The sequence below is a fragment of the Erpetoichthys calabaricus genome, chromosome 4 (genome assembly GCF_900747795.2).
Source record: "Erpetoichthys calabaricus chromosome 4, fErpCal1.3, whole genome shotgun sequence".
Taxonomy (NCBI): Eukaryota; Metazoa; Chordata; class Cladistia; order Polypteriformes; family Polypteridae; genus Erpetoichthys; species Erpetoichthys calabaricus.
Window position 1 is genome coordinate 25,268,611 of NC_041397.2, and position 21,625 is coordinate 25,290,235.

The 21,625-nt window shown below is 38.7% G+C and overlaps 1 protein-coding gene across 1 annotated transcript in view; it reads right to left on the bottom strand.

Moving 5' to 3' along the window:
- Positions 1-420: 420 nt before the first annotated feature.
- The window catches only part of trim47 (tripartite motif containing 47), a 52,593-nt gene continuing 31,388 nt past the window's right edge, over positions 421-21,625 (bottom strand). The window contains exons 5-8 of the mRNA XM_028799268.2: positions 9,951-10,175; positions 4,933-4,955; positions 4,733-4,848; positions 421-2,208 (exon numbers count right to left, since the gene is read on the bottom strand). Of these exons, the coding sequence (XP_028655101.1) occupies positions 1,682-2,208; positions 4,733-4,848; positions 4,933-4,955; positions 9,951-10,175 (891 nt within the window). The 3' untranslated portion in view covers positions 421-1,681. The remainder of the gene's footprint in view (positions 2,209-4,732; positions 4,849-4,932; positions 4,956-9,950; positions 10,176-21,625) is intronic.

The window sequence follows — 21,625 nt, forward strand, 5'->3', positions numbered from 1 at the left end:
CATATCTAATTCACACTAAGTTTAATGCTTATAGAAGCATTAGTTAATTAGTTTTATGTCTATTTAGGCTAATTCATGACTTTGTATTTTCCATAGGTACAATAAAACATGATCTCAAATTTAAATGCAATATACACGGAGCTGCCACTAAACAAAATGCAATAATATGTCTGCTTTGCTTATTATTTATGGACATGGATTAAAATGGAATGAACTTTTGTACTGCATTTTAAAATTGTGTGCCGTAGTGAAAAGCAAGTGATTGTTCGGCTGATTTGTGTTTAATGTTTAATGACACAATAAAACCATTCCAAAATTAAACAGGCCACTTGCATGTGAATTGCATTTAATTCTGGCACAAATAATCTTCCATATCTTGTGCTTCAACTAGCCTTAAAACAAACACACCAACATGCTGTATGACTTTAATTACAGGCAGGTTTATTATTTAAAATTTAGCTGGAGAGAAATCACTTCAATTTGTAAAAAAGAAAAAATATCATTTACAAAATACACCTGTCAGATACAGTAGCCACTCCTGTCGAGGAACAGCACAGTTCTTCAGAGTCCAGCTTACCTACGAGATTTTCCATATTTCCAGTTTGTTGTTTTTCAGCTTCTCTTTAAAATGAAAAAATCAGTACAATTAAAGTACATACAGACTGTTTATTTGAAAGACACCATAAAGCAGTAGAAAGTGAAAAATAATAAAATGAACTTTTTTCTATCGGTTTGCCTTTCTTGAACTTTAATTGCAATAAACTCTCAGTTCAGTAAATCTCATTTTTCTGCACTGCGCAGTGGACATTTAATTCAATAAAAAAAATACTACAGAAAGGCAGAAAAAGGAAACCTGACTAGAAATGGACACATGCCATCGGTTTTCAGCCTTTAAACACAATCCAAAGCGGAACCATAGTGGTTCTCTAATTACAGTAGTAGGCACCAGTATACAAAAAAGGTTTTATTCAGAGAATTTTGGAAATACAATTTTGGTTTTGTAAATTCAAATGTAACTCTTAAACTGGTGTTTCAGGGGTAATTGAATGCCACTCAGATAAAACATTAAAAAATACAGTGTAAAAGTAACCATCATGGGTATTACAATGTATAAAATGAAGGAAATGTACAGAGCAGGGAAACAAAGTAAGAAATAAATGGTCCAGGCTTAAAATATAATATAGGAATTTATTCAACAAATTCCTTACATCCCAGAAGTTTAAATTACTATAATGCTAAAACTATGCATTATATACCTACAAAATCTGTTGTAAGTATGTCATTACAAGAAAACAAAAGTACAGGAAAGTACACACAAAGAATGTACAAATCTAAAAACGTATTTGAATTTTAAAAGACGTATAATTTTACTACTCTAGCACTAAATTTTAAGTTTAAAAACTGTCGCAGTGCACAGTATTATTACTATTATTACTACACTACAGTAAAATACCTCATAAATGGGTTATCCATCATCTACTACAATGTTGAGGATGGCTTTGAGTATTTTTATATTTCAAAGCTTAGCACACTTTTATATTACTTTTATCTAGAGGAGACAATTTCAAATATACTGATTTCTCTTTATTCAGCCTTGGTAAGTGCTTAAAAAAAAGAAAAGAAAAACAGTATATTTTAACAACTCAATCACAAAGCTTACCTGATCAAAGAATTAGTCCTTTTAATCGTAATGGCATATTTTAATGCGACCACAAAAGTCATTTTTGCCAGGACTGAAAAATGGAATAACGGGACAAACAAATTCAGTAGTGAAGGTGTATAAGTGCTTCATGAAAGTAGCATTATAAAAGGAGACTATCCCTGCATTATAGTCAAGATAAATACCAACTCGCGCTATATCTCCCTCATATGGTATCGGGACTCGGTGCTCCTCGTTGGCATATAGTTGATCTTGCAGGCAGATGCTCCAGTAACCATCATTAGGCGTCAGACTGACGTAGCCTTTTCGATTACTGCTAACCTCTGTGACACCCAGATACCAAACTGATTTGCACTTGACATCAACTTCCCAGTAGTGGCGACCTGATGTGTACTCCTTTGTTGCCAGAACCCCTAAAAAGCGAGTGTACTGCTCGGGTATCTCAGGTTCTAGAACACGCCCTCTGGATTCTTCCATTTTTGTTCCAAAATCTGAAATCACCACATTAGGGTGAGCAGTACAAAAATCCAATTCAACATTTTCTGGACCTGAGAAAACAAACACACAGATGATTTAATAATTTGAAATATCGCAGAACATTCTCCCAATGTCAAACTAGCATAGTGTGCAGCAAACATAAGCAATACATAGCTGGAAGAGACTCCGGCCTCCTCAAGACCCTGCAGATAAAGTGGGTATAGAAGATGGATGGATGGATGTATAATGCTTCACACCTTAGTCAGGTCAAGTCAGATAGGGGAGCATGTACTGGTACAGCACATTGTCGCACCCACCACACGGTGAAATACAGTGCATCCAGAAAGTATTCACAGCGCATCACTTTTTCCACCTTTTGTGATGTTACAGCCTTATTCCAAAATGGATTAAATTCATTTTATTCCTCAGAATTCTACACACAACACCCCATAATGACAACGTGAAAAAAGTTTACTTGAGGTTTTTGCAAATTTATTAAAAACTGAGAAATCCCATGTACATAAGTATTCCCAGCCTTTGCTCAATACTTTGTTGATGCACCTTTGGCAGCAATTACAGCCTCAAGTCTTGTTGAATATGACGCCACAAGCTTGGCACACCTATCCTTGGCCAGTTTCGCCCATTCCTCTTTGCAGCACCTCTCAAGCTCCCTACGCAGACAAGACACACTGCTGATGGCTGTGCCCAAGAGGTCATTAAAGGCACTCACAAGCCCAGACACTCAGACTCCTCACTCAGTCTCTCGAGCGCCCCGTTCAGAGCCTCCATTGACTCAGCGAAGATCACAGCATCGTCAGCAAAGTCAAGATCCGTGAATCTTTCTTCACCAACAGATGACCCACAGCCGCTGGACACCATGACCCTGCCCAACACCTAGCCCATGCAAGCATTGAACAAGATAGGAACAAAAACACACCTCTGACAAATCCCAGAATCAACTGGGAAAATACAAAAATGCTTTAAATGTTCATGTAGAACTGGTACTCTGGCCAGGGGTTGTTTCTGCCTAGCTCCTGTTACTTTCGGAGATATTCTGCAGCTTCCTTGTTGACCCTGCTTAGGAAAAGTGGTTTTGAAAATGGATGTATGGATGAAGGTTGATGTAGGTATGTATGTGATATTTTTAGCTGTATTTACGTAACAGTTTAGCTATAAAAACACAAACAAGCGCCTATACTGGCAATATGAGACATTTCTTGAGCGACACATGGCTCATTTGATAAAAAAGCATCCAGAGAGAAAGTGGAAAGAAAGATTTGAGCTAAAAGCTTTTGTGAATTTCCCCTTGGGATTAATAAAGTATCTATCTATCTATCTATCTATCTATCTATCTATCTATCTATCTATCTATCTATCTATCTATCTATCTATCTATCTATCTATCTATCTATCTATCTATCTATCTATCTATCTATCTATCTATCTATCTATCTATCTATCTATCTTGCCAGAATTTCTGGTTACTTAATGGACAGAATGAGAAGAAAGGGCGTATATACAGCACTGTATAGATTATTGGGCAAATGTTACAAATATTTGAACGAGATGATCAATAGTAGGTAGCCAAAACACTACAGTTTTGCATGGGTTCTGAAAAGCAAACCTACCCATACCCACTTAAGTTCAACCCAAACCCAACTTTACCCACCGCGGTTTGCAGTTGTACATGAATTCACCATACACCCATACAACAGATTTGATGGCGTACCAATGAAGACCCCAGGAAGCCATAGATGGCTGTGTTAAAATCCCAGCCCAGACACTCACTGTACGGAGTTAGCAACACAGTTTCTCATGGCTACATCTGGGCTTTTTTCCTACATCCTAAAAATAAATTAAGGTTGATTATTGCTTGTAAATTGATCCTAGTGAGGGAGAGAATGAGTGTGTGTGTGTATTATTAACATGTCCAGTGTGCGGTCGTCCAGGCAAGATCATACCTTCATGCAGAAGTACGCCAGCCGCTGAGAAAGCTCGCTCTGCCTCCACTGAAGTAGGCAGCACAGTCATCAGATACTGATATACTTGTTATATAAACAACGCCCGCGCTTGCCCTTGCTCTGAAACACCGCCATTTCAGCTTTTACTGATGCATCCAGTTTCTTGTGATCATTCTGTGATGGCAAGTTTCTTGGCACAGATAATGTGGATACAACAGACTGACGCATTGCAATTTCAAGTTGCTGTTCAAAGCTGTTGTCTGATGAAGTGCAAGCTGCAGCAATGGCGCCACCTTAATTATTTTCAACTATAACGCTGTTATTTCTTGATCGATTTTTACACTTTTACACAATATATATGCAAGCTTGGCCGTTCCCATTTTCCCAGGAATTACAGCAGTTTCATTCCTGGGAATGAAAAATGTCCGGGAATCCTGGGCTCCCGGTAATCGGGAGCCCGGGGATGGATTCCCTAGCTGCTACCCTGACAACACTGCTTTAAAACGTTACTTGTATAATCAAAAATTATGCATTTTACAAAAACAAAAAAAAAAAAATCTATTTAAGCTAAGCAATTACACAAACAGGAAAACCTTTAATGCATAATTAATAAACAATAAGTGGAGGTACATACCAGGTTTTAACACACTCATCATTCTTTTCCAGAAGATCATCTGAACAGGCCCAGAAAATTCCTCCCAGTGTGCAGAATTTTCTGTGGGCCGTGTGTTGGAAGGTTTTTCGTACGGTCTGCAATACACAAATATATTCTGAGAATGCTAAAAAGTTATGCAAATATTACTGAAATTAAATGCATAATTGAAATTAACTTACCTTGAAGATATCTCCATCAAAGCCTAGAGAAAAAAAGATAAATATCATGGATACAAAGTTAAAATAAATGATCCTGAACAACCCGATTGTCTAAGGAATTTATATTAATTACATTTCAGTCTTTAATATTGCATAAAAGTAGATAGATTAACAATTACATGATATGTATAAGCAATGAAATAAATCAAAAAGTTGAACAACATGTAATGCTAACTTGACAACTCGTCTCTACGTAAAACGACTCTAAAAAGAAACCTAAACAGAGGCAAGGAGTCAAGTTCATTTTTATATATTCCTGTCACCACTCTCTGCTTCAAGAAAGGTATGAACAAAAGCAGTTTACAAGAGAAACAATAAAGGACCTGTACTAAATTACCAAGTTATCACAAACGCAAATATTAGCACCCCTGCACTTCTTTCTGAAAATGCACCACTTACTTCAGAAAGTTGTAATTACAAATGCTTTGGTATTGAAATGTTTACTTTCCTTGGAACAACACAAAACAGCATAGAAAAAAAAGTCCAATCTGATATCATTTCACACAGAACTCCAGGAATGGACTGGACCAAATTATTGGCACCTTCAAGTTATATTAAATTTGCTGTGGCAACCCCTAACAGGAGCAGCCGAAAGTAGAAGAAGGTAGCACACAATAACTGAATACAATTGCTTCCTGTAACCATAAATTAATTTCTTTACTCCTCTCTACTGGAATTTTGAACTACAGTGATAAGCTATCGTGCCCCCGCTACATCACGGATTTATTATTATTAATATTATTATTATAACTAGGGAACTCTGCCCCCTGCTCGCCCACCCCCGGGTTTGGTTTACAGGATAAACAATTTAAAGAGATGAGAATTGTTACATATGCATTATTTTCATTTTTACTTTAAAAGTTTTGCAAAAACAATATTTGTCCTTTATTTCCTGCCCTGGGCGTGGTTACATCTCTTTCTTACGGGACTTATAACGCTACTCGCATTGTGAAGGGGGGTTCTGAATGCACGCTAAAGAGATGCGATCGGGTCAGCTGGTGTCTTGCTGCTGCTGGCCAGCTGTGTGTTGTGGTTGTCGCGCTTTGCGTCAATCACTTAAAAGCCTGTATAGCTGCTGTCCTTTTGTCACATTGCGTCTCTGCCGCTAGCGTTTTGGAGGAGGAGGAGGGGGTGGTGGTGAGGGATGAACGCACGCTAAGGAGAAGTGCTCGGATCATCTGCTGGCTTGCTGCAGCTGCTGCTGGCAAGCTGCGTGTTCTGCTTGTCATTGTTTTAAGAGCTGGGAGCACCAGAAGTTTGTCTGCAAAAAGCATTCCAACAACTGCTAGGTTAGATGTCAGTGAACTTGTTTTAAATTGTTTGTAAGTAGGGCGTGGCGTACAAAAGTCACCGTCTCACGGGTTTTGCTTCCTAAGGTTGTAATGTCTAGTCTTGCGTGTCGTCAAAGTGTCTCTCTGAGATGATCAGGTCTCGATCGCTTCGCTTAACACCCCCGGTGGCACGCTACGCTCCTGCCACTTTGCGTCTCTCCCACTCGCATTGTGAATCGGGGGGGAGCTGAACGCACATTAAGCAGAAGTGAACGGATCAGCTACTGACTTTGTGCTGCTTCTGCCAACATGCCTGTTCTGCTTGTCGCTCTGTGCGTCAATCATTTAAAAGCCTGTACAGCAGCTGTCCTTCTGTCACACTGCCTTGTCTTGCGTGATGTTAAAATGTTTCATAATAGAGAGATGTTACTCATATCCTTAGCCCGACATCCACATATCATATGTGTTTACAAAGTGTGTTTTAATAAGTTTACATGTGTTTAAAGTGTGTGGGAGGGGTATTTTAAGGCTTAAACTACAAAAAAATTGTTTATTTATATGGTCTTTCTATATCGCGGATTTTCACCTATCGCTGATGGGTCTGGAACGTAACTTCCGCGATAGGTGGGGGATCACTGTACTCTTCTTTTGCCAACTGCTCCAGATGTCTCAGATTTGAAGGGTGCCCTCTCCCAAATGCTGTTTTGACTTCTCTCCACAGGTGTTCTTTGGGATTTAGATCTGGACTCATTGCTGGCTACATCAGAACTCTCCAGTTATTTGTCTTAAACCATTTCTGGGTGTCTTTTTGAAGTATGCTTTGGGTCATTGCCCTGCTGATAGACCCATGACATCTGACGCAGGCCAACTTTCTCATACTTTGCCCTACAATGCGTCCCAAAATTCTTCGGTAGTCTTCAGATTTCATGATGCCATGTATGTATATATATATATATATATATATATATATATATATATATATAGTCAAGGTATCCAGTACCAGAAGTAGCAGAGCAATCCCTAAATATCTGTCAACCTCCACCATGTATGACTGTAGGGACCTTATTCTTTTCTTTGAAGGCTTCACTTCATTTTCAGGAAACAGTGCAATTGACATGCTTCATCAAAAGCTCTATTTTGGTCTCATATGTTCAAAGGATGTTATCTAACTTCTGATTGGCATTTGTATGTCTCTGTGTCAACAGGGGGTCGGTCCTCCTGGGTCTCCTACCACAGTGTCCCATTTCATTCCAATGGTGATAGTGTGAGCTGACACTGTTGTACGGTTAGAATATCTGGACAGTGTTGATTGTCACTTCACTGGGGATGAATGTTATGACCTATCTCATCTATTCCATCATCTACCTCCTTGTAATAGTGCCTCAGGCTTACATATCTCTTCAGTGCGGTGGTTTCTCAGGGCAAAGTTCTGTGCTCTGTCATCACACACCATCTTTAGATAGATAGATAGATACTTTATTAATCCCAATGGGAAATTCACATTCTTCAGCAGCAGCATACAGATACAATAAATAATATTAAATTAAAGAATGATAATAATGCAGGTAAAAAACAGACAATAACTTTGTATAATGTTAAATGTTAACGTTTACCCACCGGGTGGAATTAAAGAGTCACATAGTTTGGGGGAGGAACGATCTCCTCAATCTGTCAGTGGAGCAGGACAGTGACAGCAGTCTGTCGCTGAAGCTGCTCCTCTGTCTGGAGATGATACTATTTAGTGGATGCAGTGGATTCCCCATAATTGATAGGAGCCTGCTGAGCGCCCTTCGCTCTGCCACAGATGTTAAACTGTCCAGCTCCATGCCAACAATAGAGCCTGCCTTCCTCACCAGTTTGTCCAGGCGTGAGGCGTCTTTCTTCTTAATGCTGCCTCTCCAACACACCACTGCATAGAAGAGGACGCTCGCCACAACTGTCTGATAGAACATCTGCAGCATCTTATTGCAGATGTTGAAGGACGCCAGCCTTCTAAGGAAGTATAGTCGGCTCTGTCCTTTCTTGCACAGCGCATCAGTATTGGCAGTGCAGTCTAATTTATCATCCAGCTGCACTCCAAGGTATTTATAGGTCTGCACCCTCTGCACACAGTCACCTTTGATGATCACGGGGTCTATAAGGGGTCTGGGCCTCCTAAAACCAATCAATTATCAGCAATTTTTATTTACATTAAAAAAAAAAAGAACATGAGACATGATGGCACAGATGCAAACAACCACATACAAATAAACATATCTAAAATATATAATTTTGGATGTACAGTAATCCCTCGCTATATCACGCTTCTTCGCCTTTCGCGGCTTCACTCCATCGCGGATTTTATATGTAAGCATATTTAAATATATATCGCTGATTTTTTGCTGGTTCGCGGATTTCTGCGGACAATGGGTCTTTTAATTTCTGGTACATGCTTCCTCAGTGGGTTTGCCCAGTTGATTTCATACAAGGGACGCTATTGGCAGATTGCTGAGAAGCTACCCAGCTTACTCTTCTCTCTATCTCTTGCGCTGACTTTCTCTGATCCTGACGTAGGGGGATTGAGCAGGGGGGCTGTTTGCACACCTAGACGATACGGACGCTCGTCTAAAAATGCTGAAAGATTATCTTCACGTTGCTATCTTCTGTGCAGCTGCTTCCTGAAGCGACATGCTGCACGGTGCTTCGCATACTTAAAAGCTCGAAGGGCACGTATTGATTTTTGATTGAAAAACAAACTCTGTCTCTCTCTATCTCTCTCTTTCTCTGCTCCTGACGGAGGGGGTGTGAGCTGCAGTCTTCAACAGCTTTGTGCCGCGGTGCTTCGCATACTTAAAAGCCAAACAGCCCTATTGATTTGTTTGCTTTTCTCTATCTATGTGACATGCTCTGCTCCTGACGCACACTCCTTTGAAGAGGAAGATATGTTTGCATTCTTTTAATTGTGAGACGGAACTGTCATCTCTGTCTTGTCATGGAGCACAGTTTAAACTTTTGAAAAAGAGACAAATGTTTGTTTGCAGTGTTTGAATAACATTCCTGTCTCTCTACAACCTCCTGTGTTTCTGCGCAAATCTGTGACCCAAGCATGACAATATAAAAATAACCATATAAACATATGGTTTCTACTTCGCGGATTTTCTTATTTCGCGGGTGGCTCTGGAACGCAACCCCCGCGATGGAGGAGGGATTACTGTACACAGATTTTTATCTGTATATGTGTAATCTTGTTGAAGCTGGTATGACAAAAAAGTAATTAAGTAGCAAATTTAAAAAATAGTTGAAAAAATCCACTTTCATCTTTATAAAATGTCCCTTCCTTCCGTTTATAGGGTCTCTATTATCACGTGTACACAGCTAAGTGAAATTCTTACTTGCACCATGTCATCCTTTCTCTACTTTTGATTTCTGGATAACCATATAACAGTAATATAAATTTTGAAATTTGTATTTCTCTTATTGATTTAACACACATCTTCATCCAAGGAAAAAATAAAAATTCAAAATATAAATATCAAAATATATACAAATGAGAAACTGGCCAATATATTAATCCGCAAATCGTGAATTCTTCAAAACTTTGCTTTTCAGCTAATTTTCCGCAAATAACACATTGACAGGCTTTACTGACCTGAATGGCCTCCTCATATCAGAATTGTTCAAATACTATAAACTGTTTTTAAAAGGATGAGAGTTGGAAAATATGAATACCTTAACAGATTTGCTCTCTTTGAGATGGCTTTGTATGTCATCAATCTCCTTTTCCAATGAATTTATCGCACGCTCCAGCTGAGCTAAATTATTTTCAACTCTAAACAGAGCATCTGCCTCTTCAGCATCCAATTTTGCCAAAAGTTCATCCTTTTCATCCAGCAAGAACTGGACAAGATCTCCAACCTCCAATTCGATTCTGTGTTTTAATGCTGACTTCTTTGTCTGTTAAAAAGAAAATCTTGATTAAAATACAGTGTCTGTAAAAACACTTTGTATATTAGTCAGTCATGCCATTCAGGATCTTACTGGACAGCATAAAACCAGCAACTGTTAAAAACACGTACTGTGGCAATAAACCAATAACTGAAGTACCAGAAATCTTGCAGATATGGTGTACAAAATATTTTTATAAAATACATTGTAAGTTTGTTTTTTAGAGATCACTTAACATCTGCAAAAGAGAAGGCAGTGAATAAATTATCCTTCCACTTACAGAAACCCTCCACCCATCATTTTACCCAAGTTTATCTGGCAATATCTGAATAGGGCAGTAGCTCATCGCAGAGCATCCTCAAACACACACCCACAAACACTCATACTGGGTTAACTTACCATCACATAACACACACCTTTAAAATACAGAAGGAAAATCAGAGTACCTGGACAAACTCAAGCAGGCAATAAGAAAAAAGTGTAAACCGTAATTGGGCTATTATTTGAACTCGGGCACTGTAAGCTTACAATGCCAAACGCAGTATTATCTTGCTGAGTGAGAGAATAAATATGAAATTGTAAAATATTTGAAAGTTAATTTTAGTGTAAGCAATGTTTGGATTGAGTCTGCATCAGGCTCATTGTTACCAGCCATTTCATTTTTAATTATACAGTTCAAACAAGGATACATTTCTTCTTGATTTCCCAATTAGCTCCACGTTTAAATTTACAAATCAAACGCGATTAAAGTGCACATTGCAAACTTTCATTTGAGGGTATCTGCATACATTTTGCTCATAACATGTAGAAATGACATCCCTTTTTCTACATGGTCCCCCCCATTTCAGGTCACCATAATGTTTCGGACAATTGGTGTGACAGGTGTTTGTGATTCCTCAGTTGTGTTTCATGGCTTCATAAGATACCTCAGCCTGCTTCTACCCTTAGGAGTCTGTAAGTTGCCATTGTTCAACATGATGACAAGAGCTGTACCAATGAAAGTTAAACAAGCCACTATGAGGCTGAAAATCAACAACAAAACCATTATAGACATCGGTAAAAATTTAGGATTAACTAAATCAACTGCCTGGAATATCACTAAGAAGAATGAACACGCTGGTGAGCTCAGTAATCGCAAAGCCCCCAAACGCCTCTGTGACAGATCAGAAACAGTCTTCAGAGGGCAGATGTGTGTGTCAGAGATGACTAACAGCAGAAGACTTCATGAACAGAAAACACAGAGGCCACACTGCAAAACGGAAACCAGGAAGGCCAGATTACAGTTTACAAAAAAGGGCCTGCAGAATTCTGGGAAAATGGTCTTAGGTTCAAGATGGTAAGAGCAAAGTGTGGAGACAAAAAGGAACTGCCCATGATCCAAAGCACACTACCTTATCTGTTAACACTAGAATTACCAGAGTCTACGAAAAAACTCGTAGATCCGGCCCACCTTAAAACCATTCTCACCTCTCTTTTGTCTTCTAAATGTACCGATTAAGACGAGCAGCAAAAAGCCGGCTATTCCATCCCCCACCACCGCACTTCACTAAGTTTTCCCAGCTCATGTCTTGTTTGGTTATCTGGGAGTGACTGAACTGCTGTAGTTTTAGAGTGGAAATAACAGATCGTTATTTGGAACACACGCATTTCTTGTGTGTTCCATTTCTACAGTAATCTGTGTAAACACATTGTTAAAACAGAAACTTTTTCATATTTTAGTAATAAATGTTACAAAATGTAGGCATAAACTCTAGAATGTGTGAAGCCTGACAGCCAAACACCAAATAAACACTTTCACAAAAGGTTCAAGGATGTAACAACATCTTCCGTGGCGTAACGCTGAGATTTGCTAACTTAGAGCACGGCAGCCCTGCCCCGCCGTAGAGACCCGAGTTCGATTCCCCGCTGGGGAGAAAGTGTTGTTTTTTTTTTTTTTTTCTTTGTAGCCTCAGACAGACATAAAATTTATAAATTGGTATGCACTGTAAATCATTAAGTTTAAAATGTCGATCGCGGTTATTTCTGTTAATTCAGAACAGGAGCTTATTCAGCTTCTGATCTGACTGTAAGTAACAGCGGCAGTATAAATCACACCCAATCTGATGCTGTTCATTTTCAAATAATATTGCATTACTTTGACAATGTTTTCTGATTGGTACTATTCACGTCATCAAATGATTTCTTCAAAACGTCACATATATTTGTTTTGAGATAATGAATAGAGCTGCAAATTACAGGTGCTTGTTCAGTGTAATAGGAACCACAGCACAGAGAGGTGTGTACACTGCAACACAAGTACACGTCGTAAATGTAGGAAGGGCGCTCCTTGGGTGAGCTATAGCGTGTCTTTATGTGAAAACAGCAGTGTCAGATGGGGAGTGTCTGATGATTGCATATAGCACTGAAGTTACTGCTCTTTACTATGCATTCCTCTGCATGTCCTGGAGTATAAAAGAAACAGCATACAGCAACATGTGGGGACTGGCAAGATTGGGGGAAAAAAAAACCACGGCCATATGTATCGTGATACACTGTAGAGCTATAGCGCGTCTTTATGTGAAAACAGCAGTGTCAGATGGGGTAGGGAAGGATCCTGAACGCAACTGAGAGAAAAGTGAATAAAACAAAAACAAAAACAAAGCTAACCTTTACAAATACCATAAATTACACCGGCTGTTACAGACTGAAATCAAATGTATCTTTTTATTCTAAAATAGTAAAAATAAGAGCAGTTCACTTCTCAAAAGGGAGTCGTGCAGGATCGAACTCATGACCTTTTGATTCCCAGTCAGCAACTGATATTGTTGCGCCACGGGGCTGTCGTAGTAAATGAGTGTCAATGTCGCACACTAAGGCGTCTTTTTTTTTTTCTGCAGTTATATTTTTGAAAAAAAGCGCACTTGTTCTATTATATTTGTACCTTTCGGGAAAGTGTTTCTTTGATATTTGGACTTCAGGCTTCATACATTATATAGTTTATGCCTACATTTTGTCATTTACTACTAGAATATGAAAAACGTTTCTGTTTTAAAAATGTGTTTACACAGATTACTGTAGAAACGGAACACACATGAAATGCGTGTGTTCCAAATAACGATCTATTATTTCCACTCTAAAACTCCACTTCACTCCCAGATAACCAATCAAGGCATGAGCTGGGAGAAGTTCGTGCACGTTCTAAGTCAGTGGGGGGATGGAATAGTCGGCTGTTTGCAGCTTGTCTTTATCTGCACATTTAGAAGACAAAAGACGATGGCAGAGAGGTGCGAACGGATTTAAGAAGCGATTTAAGGTGGGCCGGATCTACAAGTTTTTTCGTAGGCTCTCGTGTTATGGTTTGGGCATGTATGGTCGCCACAGGGCCTGGCACACTTCTCTTCATTGATGATGGAACTGCTGATGGCAGTGGCACAATGAATTCTGAGAGGTGTAGAAACATCTTATCGTTCTCAAGTTCTAGTAAATGTCGCCAAACTCACTGGACAGTGTTTCATTCTACAAGATAATGATCCAAACATGCTGCTTTTTCAAAGCTAAAAAATGGAAAATTATTGAAAGCCCAAGCCAGTCACCTGATTTATATCCAACTGAGCAGGACTTTCATATGCTGAAGAGAACACTTAAGGGGAAAAGTCCCCGAAACAAGCAGGATCTGAAGATGGCTGCATTAGAGGCTTGGCAGAGCACCACCAGAGAAGATCCTCAGCACCTGGTGATTTCTATGAATCACAGACTTCAAGCAGTCATTGCATGCACGGGATATGCGACAAAGAACTAAATATGACGATCGATGTGTCATAAAACATTATGGTGCCCTGAAACAGAGGGGATATATAGAAAACGTTTTGTCTCTCCTACATGGTTTGATATAAGTATATGCAAATACCCTTAAATGAAAGTCTGCAATGAGCACTTTAATCACGTCTGATTTGTAATTTCACCCAGTGGAGCAGAGGGGTAAATCAAAGAAAAACGTGTTTTTATCCCGAAAATTATGGACGGCACTGTATCTCTGCTGATTAGTACTTTCTCCTGTGGCTGCACAGGTTTTCTCAAAGAAATCAAAACTTCTTTCTTCCCAAAACAAATACCTTTTAGGTTAAGTGACACTAAATGAGCTCTGTGTGAGCGAGTGAGGCTGGGTAAGTGTGCTGTACAGCTGTGACAAACAATAGACTTGTGTCTGATCCTCCAATAGTGTCAGTCAACACTCCCTGAATCAATATAAGCAGGTTTAGAAAATGGGTGGATCAGTATTTTGTAATATATTTAAGAAAATTGCAGAGTTATAAATTAATAGGCAGAGCACACTAAAGATGGAAAGATGTAAATTAAAGTTTAATTAATTAAGGATTCAGCAGTCACAGGAAGAAACCCTATGCAAAAAAAAAAGCACCACATAGGGAAAAAATGGAAGGTTTCTCTCAGTTCTATGCACCAGGCAGGGAAAAAATGGTTAGTACGCCGAATGTTGACTCTCTGAGGCCCAAAAACAAGAACTAAACTTAACATTCCACAGAGATATTTAAAAGCAAATGCTATATAATTTGTAACATTATTTTCAAATGGTGTTTATTTAACTTTGCCTGGGTTTTAACTTTTGCTGTTGTAAAACTTGTTTGTATCACAACATACAGGAAATATTAGCTAGTCAATAACATGTACCAAAAAAGTAAATTAATAACAATTTCAAATATCACAAATTAGTATTCTGTTAATTTTCAAAATCTTTCTTTTTTAGGTGTGTTTGCATAGAATATGAACAGTGTCTACTTTCATAGTCATTCCCTGCCTGTGTCCCCGCATACTGTACAACTAGGCAGCCAGTGGACCAAGTCCATTGACATCTGGTACTTACACTCGCCGACTACTTTATTAGGTACACCTGTTCAGCTGCTTGTTAATGCAAATATCCAATCAACCAATCACATGGCAGTAACTCAATGCATTTAAGCATGTAGACATTTTCAAGACCACCTGATGAAGTTCAAACGGAGTATCAGTATGGAGTAGAAAGGTGATTTAAGTGACTTTGAATGTGGCACACCAGACAGGCAGGTCGGAGTATTTCAGAAACTGTGTTCTGCATGAGATTTTCACACACAGCTATCTCTACGGTTTACAGAAAATGGTCTGAAAAATGGAAAATATCCAGTGAGAGGCAGTTCTCTGGCGAAAATGCCTTGTTGATGCCAGAGGTCAAAGGGGAATGGCCAGAATGGTTTGAGCTGATAGAAAGGCTACAGTAACTGAAATAAGCACTTGTTACAACCGAGGTGTGCAGAAGAGCAAATCTAAATGCACAATATGTTGAACCTTGAAGCAGATGAGCTACAGAAGCAGGACACCACAGCAGGTGCCACTCCTGTCAGCTAAGAATAGGCAACTGAGGTTACAATTTACATAGGCACACAAGAATTGGACAACAGAAGATTGGAAAAACGTAGTCTGGTCTGATGAGTCTCAATTTCTGCCGAGTCTTGATTCCTGATGCAACATTCAGATGGCAGGTTTAGAATTTGTAGTCAACAACATGAAAATATGGATCACCCTGCCTTGTATCAATGGTTCAGGCTGGTGGTGGTAGTGTAATGGTATGGGGATATTTTCTTGGCACACTTTAGGCCTCTTAGTACCAATTGAGTATTGTTGAACATGCCCAATCCCTTTATGGCTGCAGTATACCCATCTTCTGATGGCTACTTCCAGCAGGATTGCGCACCATGTCACAAAGCTCAAATCATCTCAAACTGGTTTCTTGAACATGACAATGAGTTCACTGTACTCAAATAGCCTCCAGAGTCGCCAACTCTTAATCCAGCAGAGCGCCTTTGGGATGTGGTGGAACAACACGAATGTGAACCAATCTAAAGCAGAGCTGCATGATGGACCAACAATCAAGAGGAATGTTACCAGTACCTCATTGAATCTATGCCATGAAGAGTTTCAGCAGTGCTGAAGGCAAAAGGGGGTCCAACTTGGTACTACCAAGGTGTACTTAATAAAGTGGCTGCTGAGTGCATATAGAAGACCAGTTGTGATCTGAAAAAGCACCTTAAATTGCCTTGGGTACACACATATATGCATTCTGCCATTTATTCACCTTTGATGTTGCTTTTATTTAGTATTGCACAGAGACAAATTAAATGACACTTAATGATCAAATCTCATAAAGAAAACTCAGAATATTTTCTTGCATCATATAAGGCACCAAACTTTGAAAGATTCACTCATAAATTCCAACAGCAGTTTTAAAGGCCCATTAGCAAAGGTGCAGATAACGGGGTAAAGCTCTTTCATTAACTTCTTTACCTTGCTACTCAGGTCTTTTGAAGCCATAATGGCATTACAGTGCATAACTGGTGACAAACAAGTCCGACACAGCGTATATATTTTTTTTTTGCTCTTGGACTATTCAAGGCCCTGATTTTCACCTACCAACTTCAGTGCATTTACACTGGTTTCTGGTTGGACTATTCGGAAAAACGTGAGGTCGCTGTCGATTTGCTAATTAGTCTACAAAAGAAGAAATTAAACATAAATGTCATTTTTATTGAAATAAGACTAAAATAAACATATTAAATGTGTATCAGTCCGCTCCAAATGCAATTTGACCAAAAATTGCTGGGCTGATAATGTTTTATTTTAAGCAACTGGCTAAAGTGAAAGGCCAGCACTATTTCACAACTTGCACGATTTGGGTAGCTTTGTTTTTGCTTGAATTGTTCGACTTCTTATTTCTTAGTTTGTACTGTGTTCACATGGAATTTCCAATTGAGCAATTTATAGGCAATTTATATATAGTGTTTGACAGCACAAAAATGCAGAAAAAGTCAGCATGTTCCGTGAAGTGATGAACCCACCTGCAACTGTCTAATGAATTTAGCCATGCCAACCGTCTTTGCTTAAACTTTACAATCTTGTCACTTTCAAAATCACTTCAGAAGGAGTAGCCACAGTGCTGATCTGCTTTTGTGCTTGGTGGGCTGAAACCAACAGTACAGCAGTAAAGTTCAAGAAAGGATGACGGACACTCAAAAAAGTCTGAGCCAAAAGTCATTTTGAAGCTTTTTTTTTTTTTTTTAATTATTTTTATTTTCTCTGCAGATTCTTCTAGATTGAGGAATTCCTTCTAAATACAACTATTCAAGTCATCTGGTGAAAATTATTTATTTTATTAGATATATTAATTATATACTTTTTTTCATTTTGCATTATGGAAAATGACTTGACATGACATTATATCTCTCTGTTATACAAAAAGATCTTTCAATGAGATGCGACTTTCTCAGAGAGAACACTTTCATGTCCTGCAAGATGAGACTTTGTGCCAAGAGATTTAACCACGTCTGGGGCCGGAAATAAAAGACAAAGTAGATGACAAAGTAGAATATCGTAAAGAATTCAAAACGTTGGCATGATACACATGCAGAGCAGGTTAGAGAAAATGGAAGGACGAAAATTTGAAAGTCTCAAAAAAATGATAGTAAATATCACATTAGTGCAAACTAACGGAAATTATTATTCTGTGAAATAACGGAACAGCGAAAAGAGATCGAATATATTGTTCGGATTTAAACTTTAAGTCGGAGACTTGTAGATCATCTAATTCGTGTTGCCATCAGGGAAAGGTAGTGTTTCGTCCCAATGAAGAGGCGTGCCCGTGAGAATGAAAAGACTTGTTGTTTGGTGAAAGAGAAATCCCGCGAGAGAAAATTTCAAGTCCCGCGAGACAAGACTTTATGCAAAGAGATTTGGAAAAGTCCTGCCCACATGTAAAACATTTACAACCATGCACACGGTTCAATAATTTCTCATTTGTGTGAATGCTATTGTCAGACACAGTTTTTGTAGAGAGAAACGATATTCACTCATGGGCAGTTATACGCTGCGTTGTCAAGATATAATTCCAAACACAGAATCAAAATTTAATGCGATATTGACGAAAAGGTAATTCCAAATATTGTTTTTAATAAAGTGTTACATCCATCCATCCATCCATTTTCCAACCCGCTGAATCCGAACACAGGGTCATGGGGGTCTGCCGGAGCCAATCCCAGCCAACACAGGGCACAAGGCAGGAAACAATCCAGGGCAGGGTGCCAACCCACCGCAGAAAGTGTTACAGTAAAAGTGTAAGTTTAAAAAGTATTTGAGTGTGAATTTTAAAGCCAAAAAGAACTAAAACGTATAACGCAACCAATACCTCTAACGCAACATGAAACATAAATGCAGAGCAGGTTAGAGATTATGAAAGTACTAAAATTCAAAAGTTTAAAAAAAAACTGATAAAGATTGCAAAAGCGCTAACAAATGGAAATTATTACTCAGTGAAATTACGGAATAGCGAAAAGAGATCGAATATATGGACATAGGTGATATGACAGAAGTATGTAGATATTGTTTGGCTTGTAGATCATCTAATTAGTGTTGCCATCAGGGAAAAGTAGTGTTTCTTCCAAATAAAGAGGCCTATCCGCAAAAATTAAAAGTGAAATCCACATGCACGAGCGGCAGACACGCGAAGTTGCTGGCGCAAAGCGTAGGCAGGGGGGGTTGGCGAGTGAAGCCCCCTAGTATTGCAGAAAAAAATGGCAATGTCAGTTTTTACCGATATTACGCAGTCCTAGCTGTTACCAACCCAGAATGCATAGCTATGACTTGTCACATTCATTTTACTTTTCTTTTGTTTTAGGCACATTAGGAATCTTAAGCTGGGGAATGCATAAATGAAAGTGTAAACCTTCTATCTTGCTCGTTTTCATTCCCCGTCTTGTTTTGTGTGGTTATAGATATAAGAGAAATGGGCAAGTATATAGCCACAGTAGCAGTCAACCTAGACGATGACCACAAGTGGAGCTCCAGATTGTAAATGCAGATCAGGCTGGCAAGTCTAAGCGTACAAGGGCTATAGTGGCAATATGGAACACTCTGTTCAGGTCTATGGGTTAAAGAGTCAGAAAGTAAGAATAAGGGTCAACCTATGAACCTTCCACAATTAAACAACCTGCTAACCATCATGGTTATCACTTGTTGCAGTGAGCAATTTTAGCTACAGACTTCAAAATAGATTTTAGCTCTCCATCAGGTATTTTTTTTTTTTTTAATATTTTATGTCTAAGGATATGAACTCCAAAATAGACATAAACCCTTTACAACTAAGAAGATCATCACAAATTCTCAAAGTCATTGATAAAGTAGATCCAGCTGAATTCTTTCGATAAAATGGGCAATCATGTATGTGAGGGCACCAGTGGTAATTGAGAAGTACTACTGTATATTTGAGACTGAAGGGATTTAGAACACACTACCAAGTCATGTAGTTGAAGCAGAAAACTTAACAACCTTTAAAAAATATCTGGATAAGATACTGGGACAGCTTAGCTATTAGCTAAACAAATGACTGTCTTGTTAGTCTTGTTATGTTCTTACAGTACAAACAAAAATCACCTGAATTACTGTCTACAAAAGCTATTTAAGCCACCACAAAAGTGCTTGGACTCTTAATTTCACTACACTGTAAAATGATATTAAAGCATATACTTATATGTGCTCCAACATTATATAGAACTACATTCTATTTTAATTGTTATTTTTGGATACAACAAATCTGCTATGTCTCTGTATGGTGAGATAAGTAAAAAAAAAAGCTTCAACTTTCAGAACAATTTTACTTTATTACACATACAGTATCTCACAAAAGTGAGTGTACCCCTCACATTTTTGTAAATATTATATCTTTTCATGGGACAACACTGAAGATTTGACACTTTGATACAATGTAGTCAGTGTACAGCTTGTATAACAGTATAACCATTGTATCAAAGTGTCAAATCTTCAGTGTTGTCCCATGAAAAGATATAATATTTACAAAAATGTGAGGGGTGTACTCACTTTTGTCAGATACTGTACCTTTATTTATGGCCTTTACTGTTGTTAATTCTTTATATGTGTGGTTTTCTTGAGTTAATACCAGTGTCTGGTGAGAATTTCATGTGAATAGCCTCGATGGAAAATGATTTACTGGAAAAAAATGTTGACACGTTCAATACTTATTTTTCCACTGTATATGCATGAGAAAAACATATGTCCCTAATAATGCAGAAGAAAAAATTATGCTGAACTCTACTGTACAGGAATAGAAGCAAAAATGGGACACAAAAATATTAAATAGGGCTACTTTATTGAGGCATAATTTTAATTATGACTGAAAAGGCTAACACAGTACTCTCCGATGGGGCCCTGGATAAGAGGATTAGGAAATTAGATGGATGGACAATTGTAACTTAAAGGAGTGCAAATCATTAATTAAATCATTGTTTACAGAAATCAAAGGTGTGTGCATGTCTGCTTCTAAATATATGACATGAACAGCATTTGCCTTCATGGCCAGCTTTTTACTCTTTTGCACAAACAGAATTTAAAAACTAAGCTTTTACATTTGCAGCCCTCATTCTGCTTCTCTGTAGCCTCCACACTCCTTTCACATCACTTACTGTACATGCAACTTTCCTTAAACCCTGCAGCCCTCACTGCTTTTCCTTTCACTACTACAGCAGGTCAGTTTTCTTTTTTTTTTTCTTTCCCAACAATTAGTTTAGCTCACTTATATACAGTATAATATGCCAGCTTCTTCCATCTGCTACAAATACAGATCTCCAGAGTGAGCTGCCTGTGGAGGAGTCGCTTCCTCCAAGCACGCTCTGATAGCCAGACAGTCTTCTCATTCATCTCCCCCATTGTAGCCTTGCCAGCAACGAAGAGTAAGAAAGCACAATGGACAGCTCTGACGTATTCTTCCCTGAGCCCCAGACAAGGCATGCTCTCTTCCTAATGTAATCATGTCTCGGATATATAGCAGGAAGAATGCTTTGTGCAGTGCTTGCTGAAGCAGGACGAAGAATACCCGAGAGCTGTTAGTTGGGGACAGGTTTGATCTTCGTCCTGTGCTTCCTCACATTGGTATAATTTTGCTAGCTACTGTATATATTCGCGGATAAGTTCTCCCACGGATAAGTCGGGATTTGATTTTACTGTATAATTTCCAGTATTTTATAATGTCAGTCGTATAAATTGAATGCAGAAAACTCAAGCTATTGGTCCAAGTGATTATCCATATTACTAAACGAGAATGGTAAACCGGATATGGACGCAGGGACCTGCCCGTGGACGCAAAAGACATAGAACCCCCAACAACCAACCCCCCCCCCCCCCCCCCCCACCAGAGCAAAACGGGAGAGACTACGAACCGTCAGAATAGGAAACAAAGTAATACGTGATAAAGAGGTTAAAGAACAGGGACAAACACATGCAGAGCAGGTTACAGAACAAAGCCCCCCTGCCCAGAGTAAAACGAGAAAGACTACGAACCGTCTGACATGCCGCAAGCAGAATAAAGCGAGGTCAGAAATAAAACACAGAGTAGGAAACAAAGTAAAACTTTATAAAGGGATTAAAGA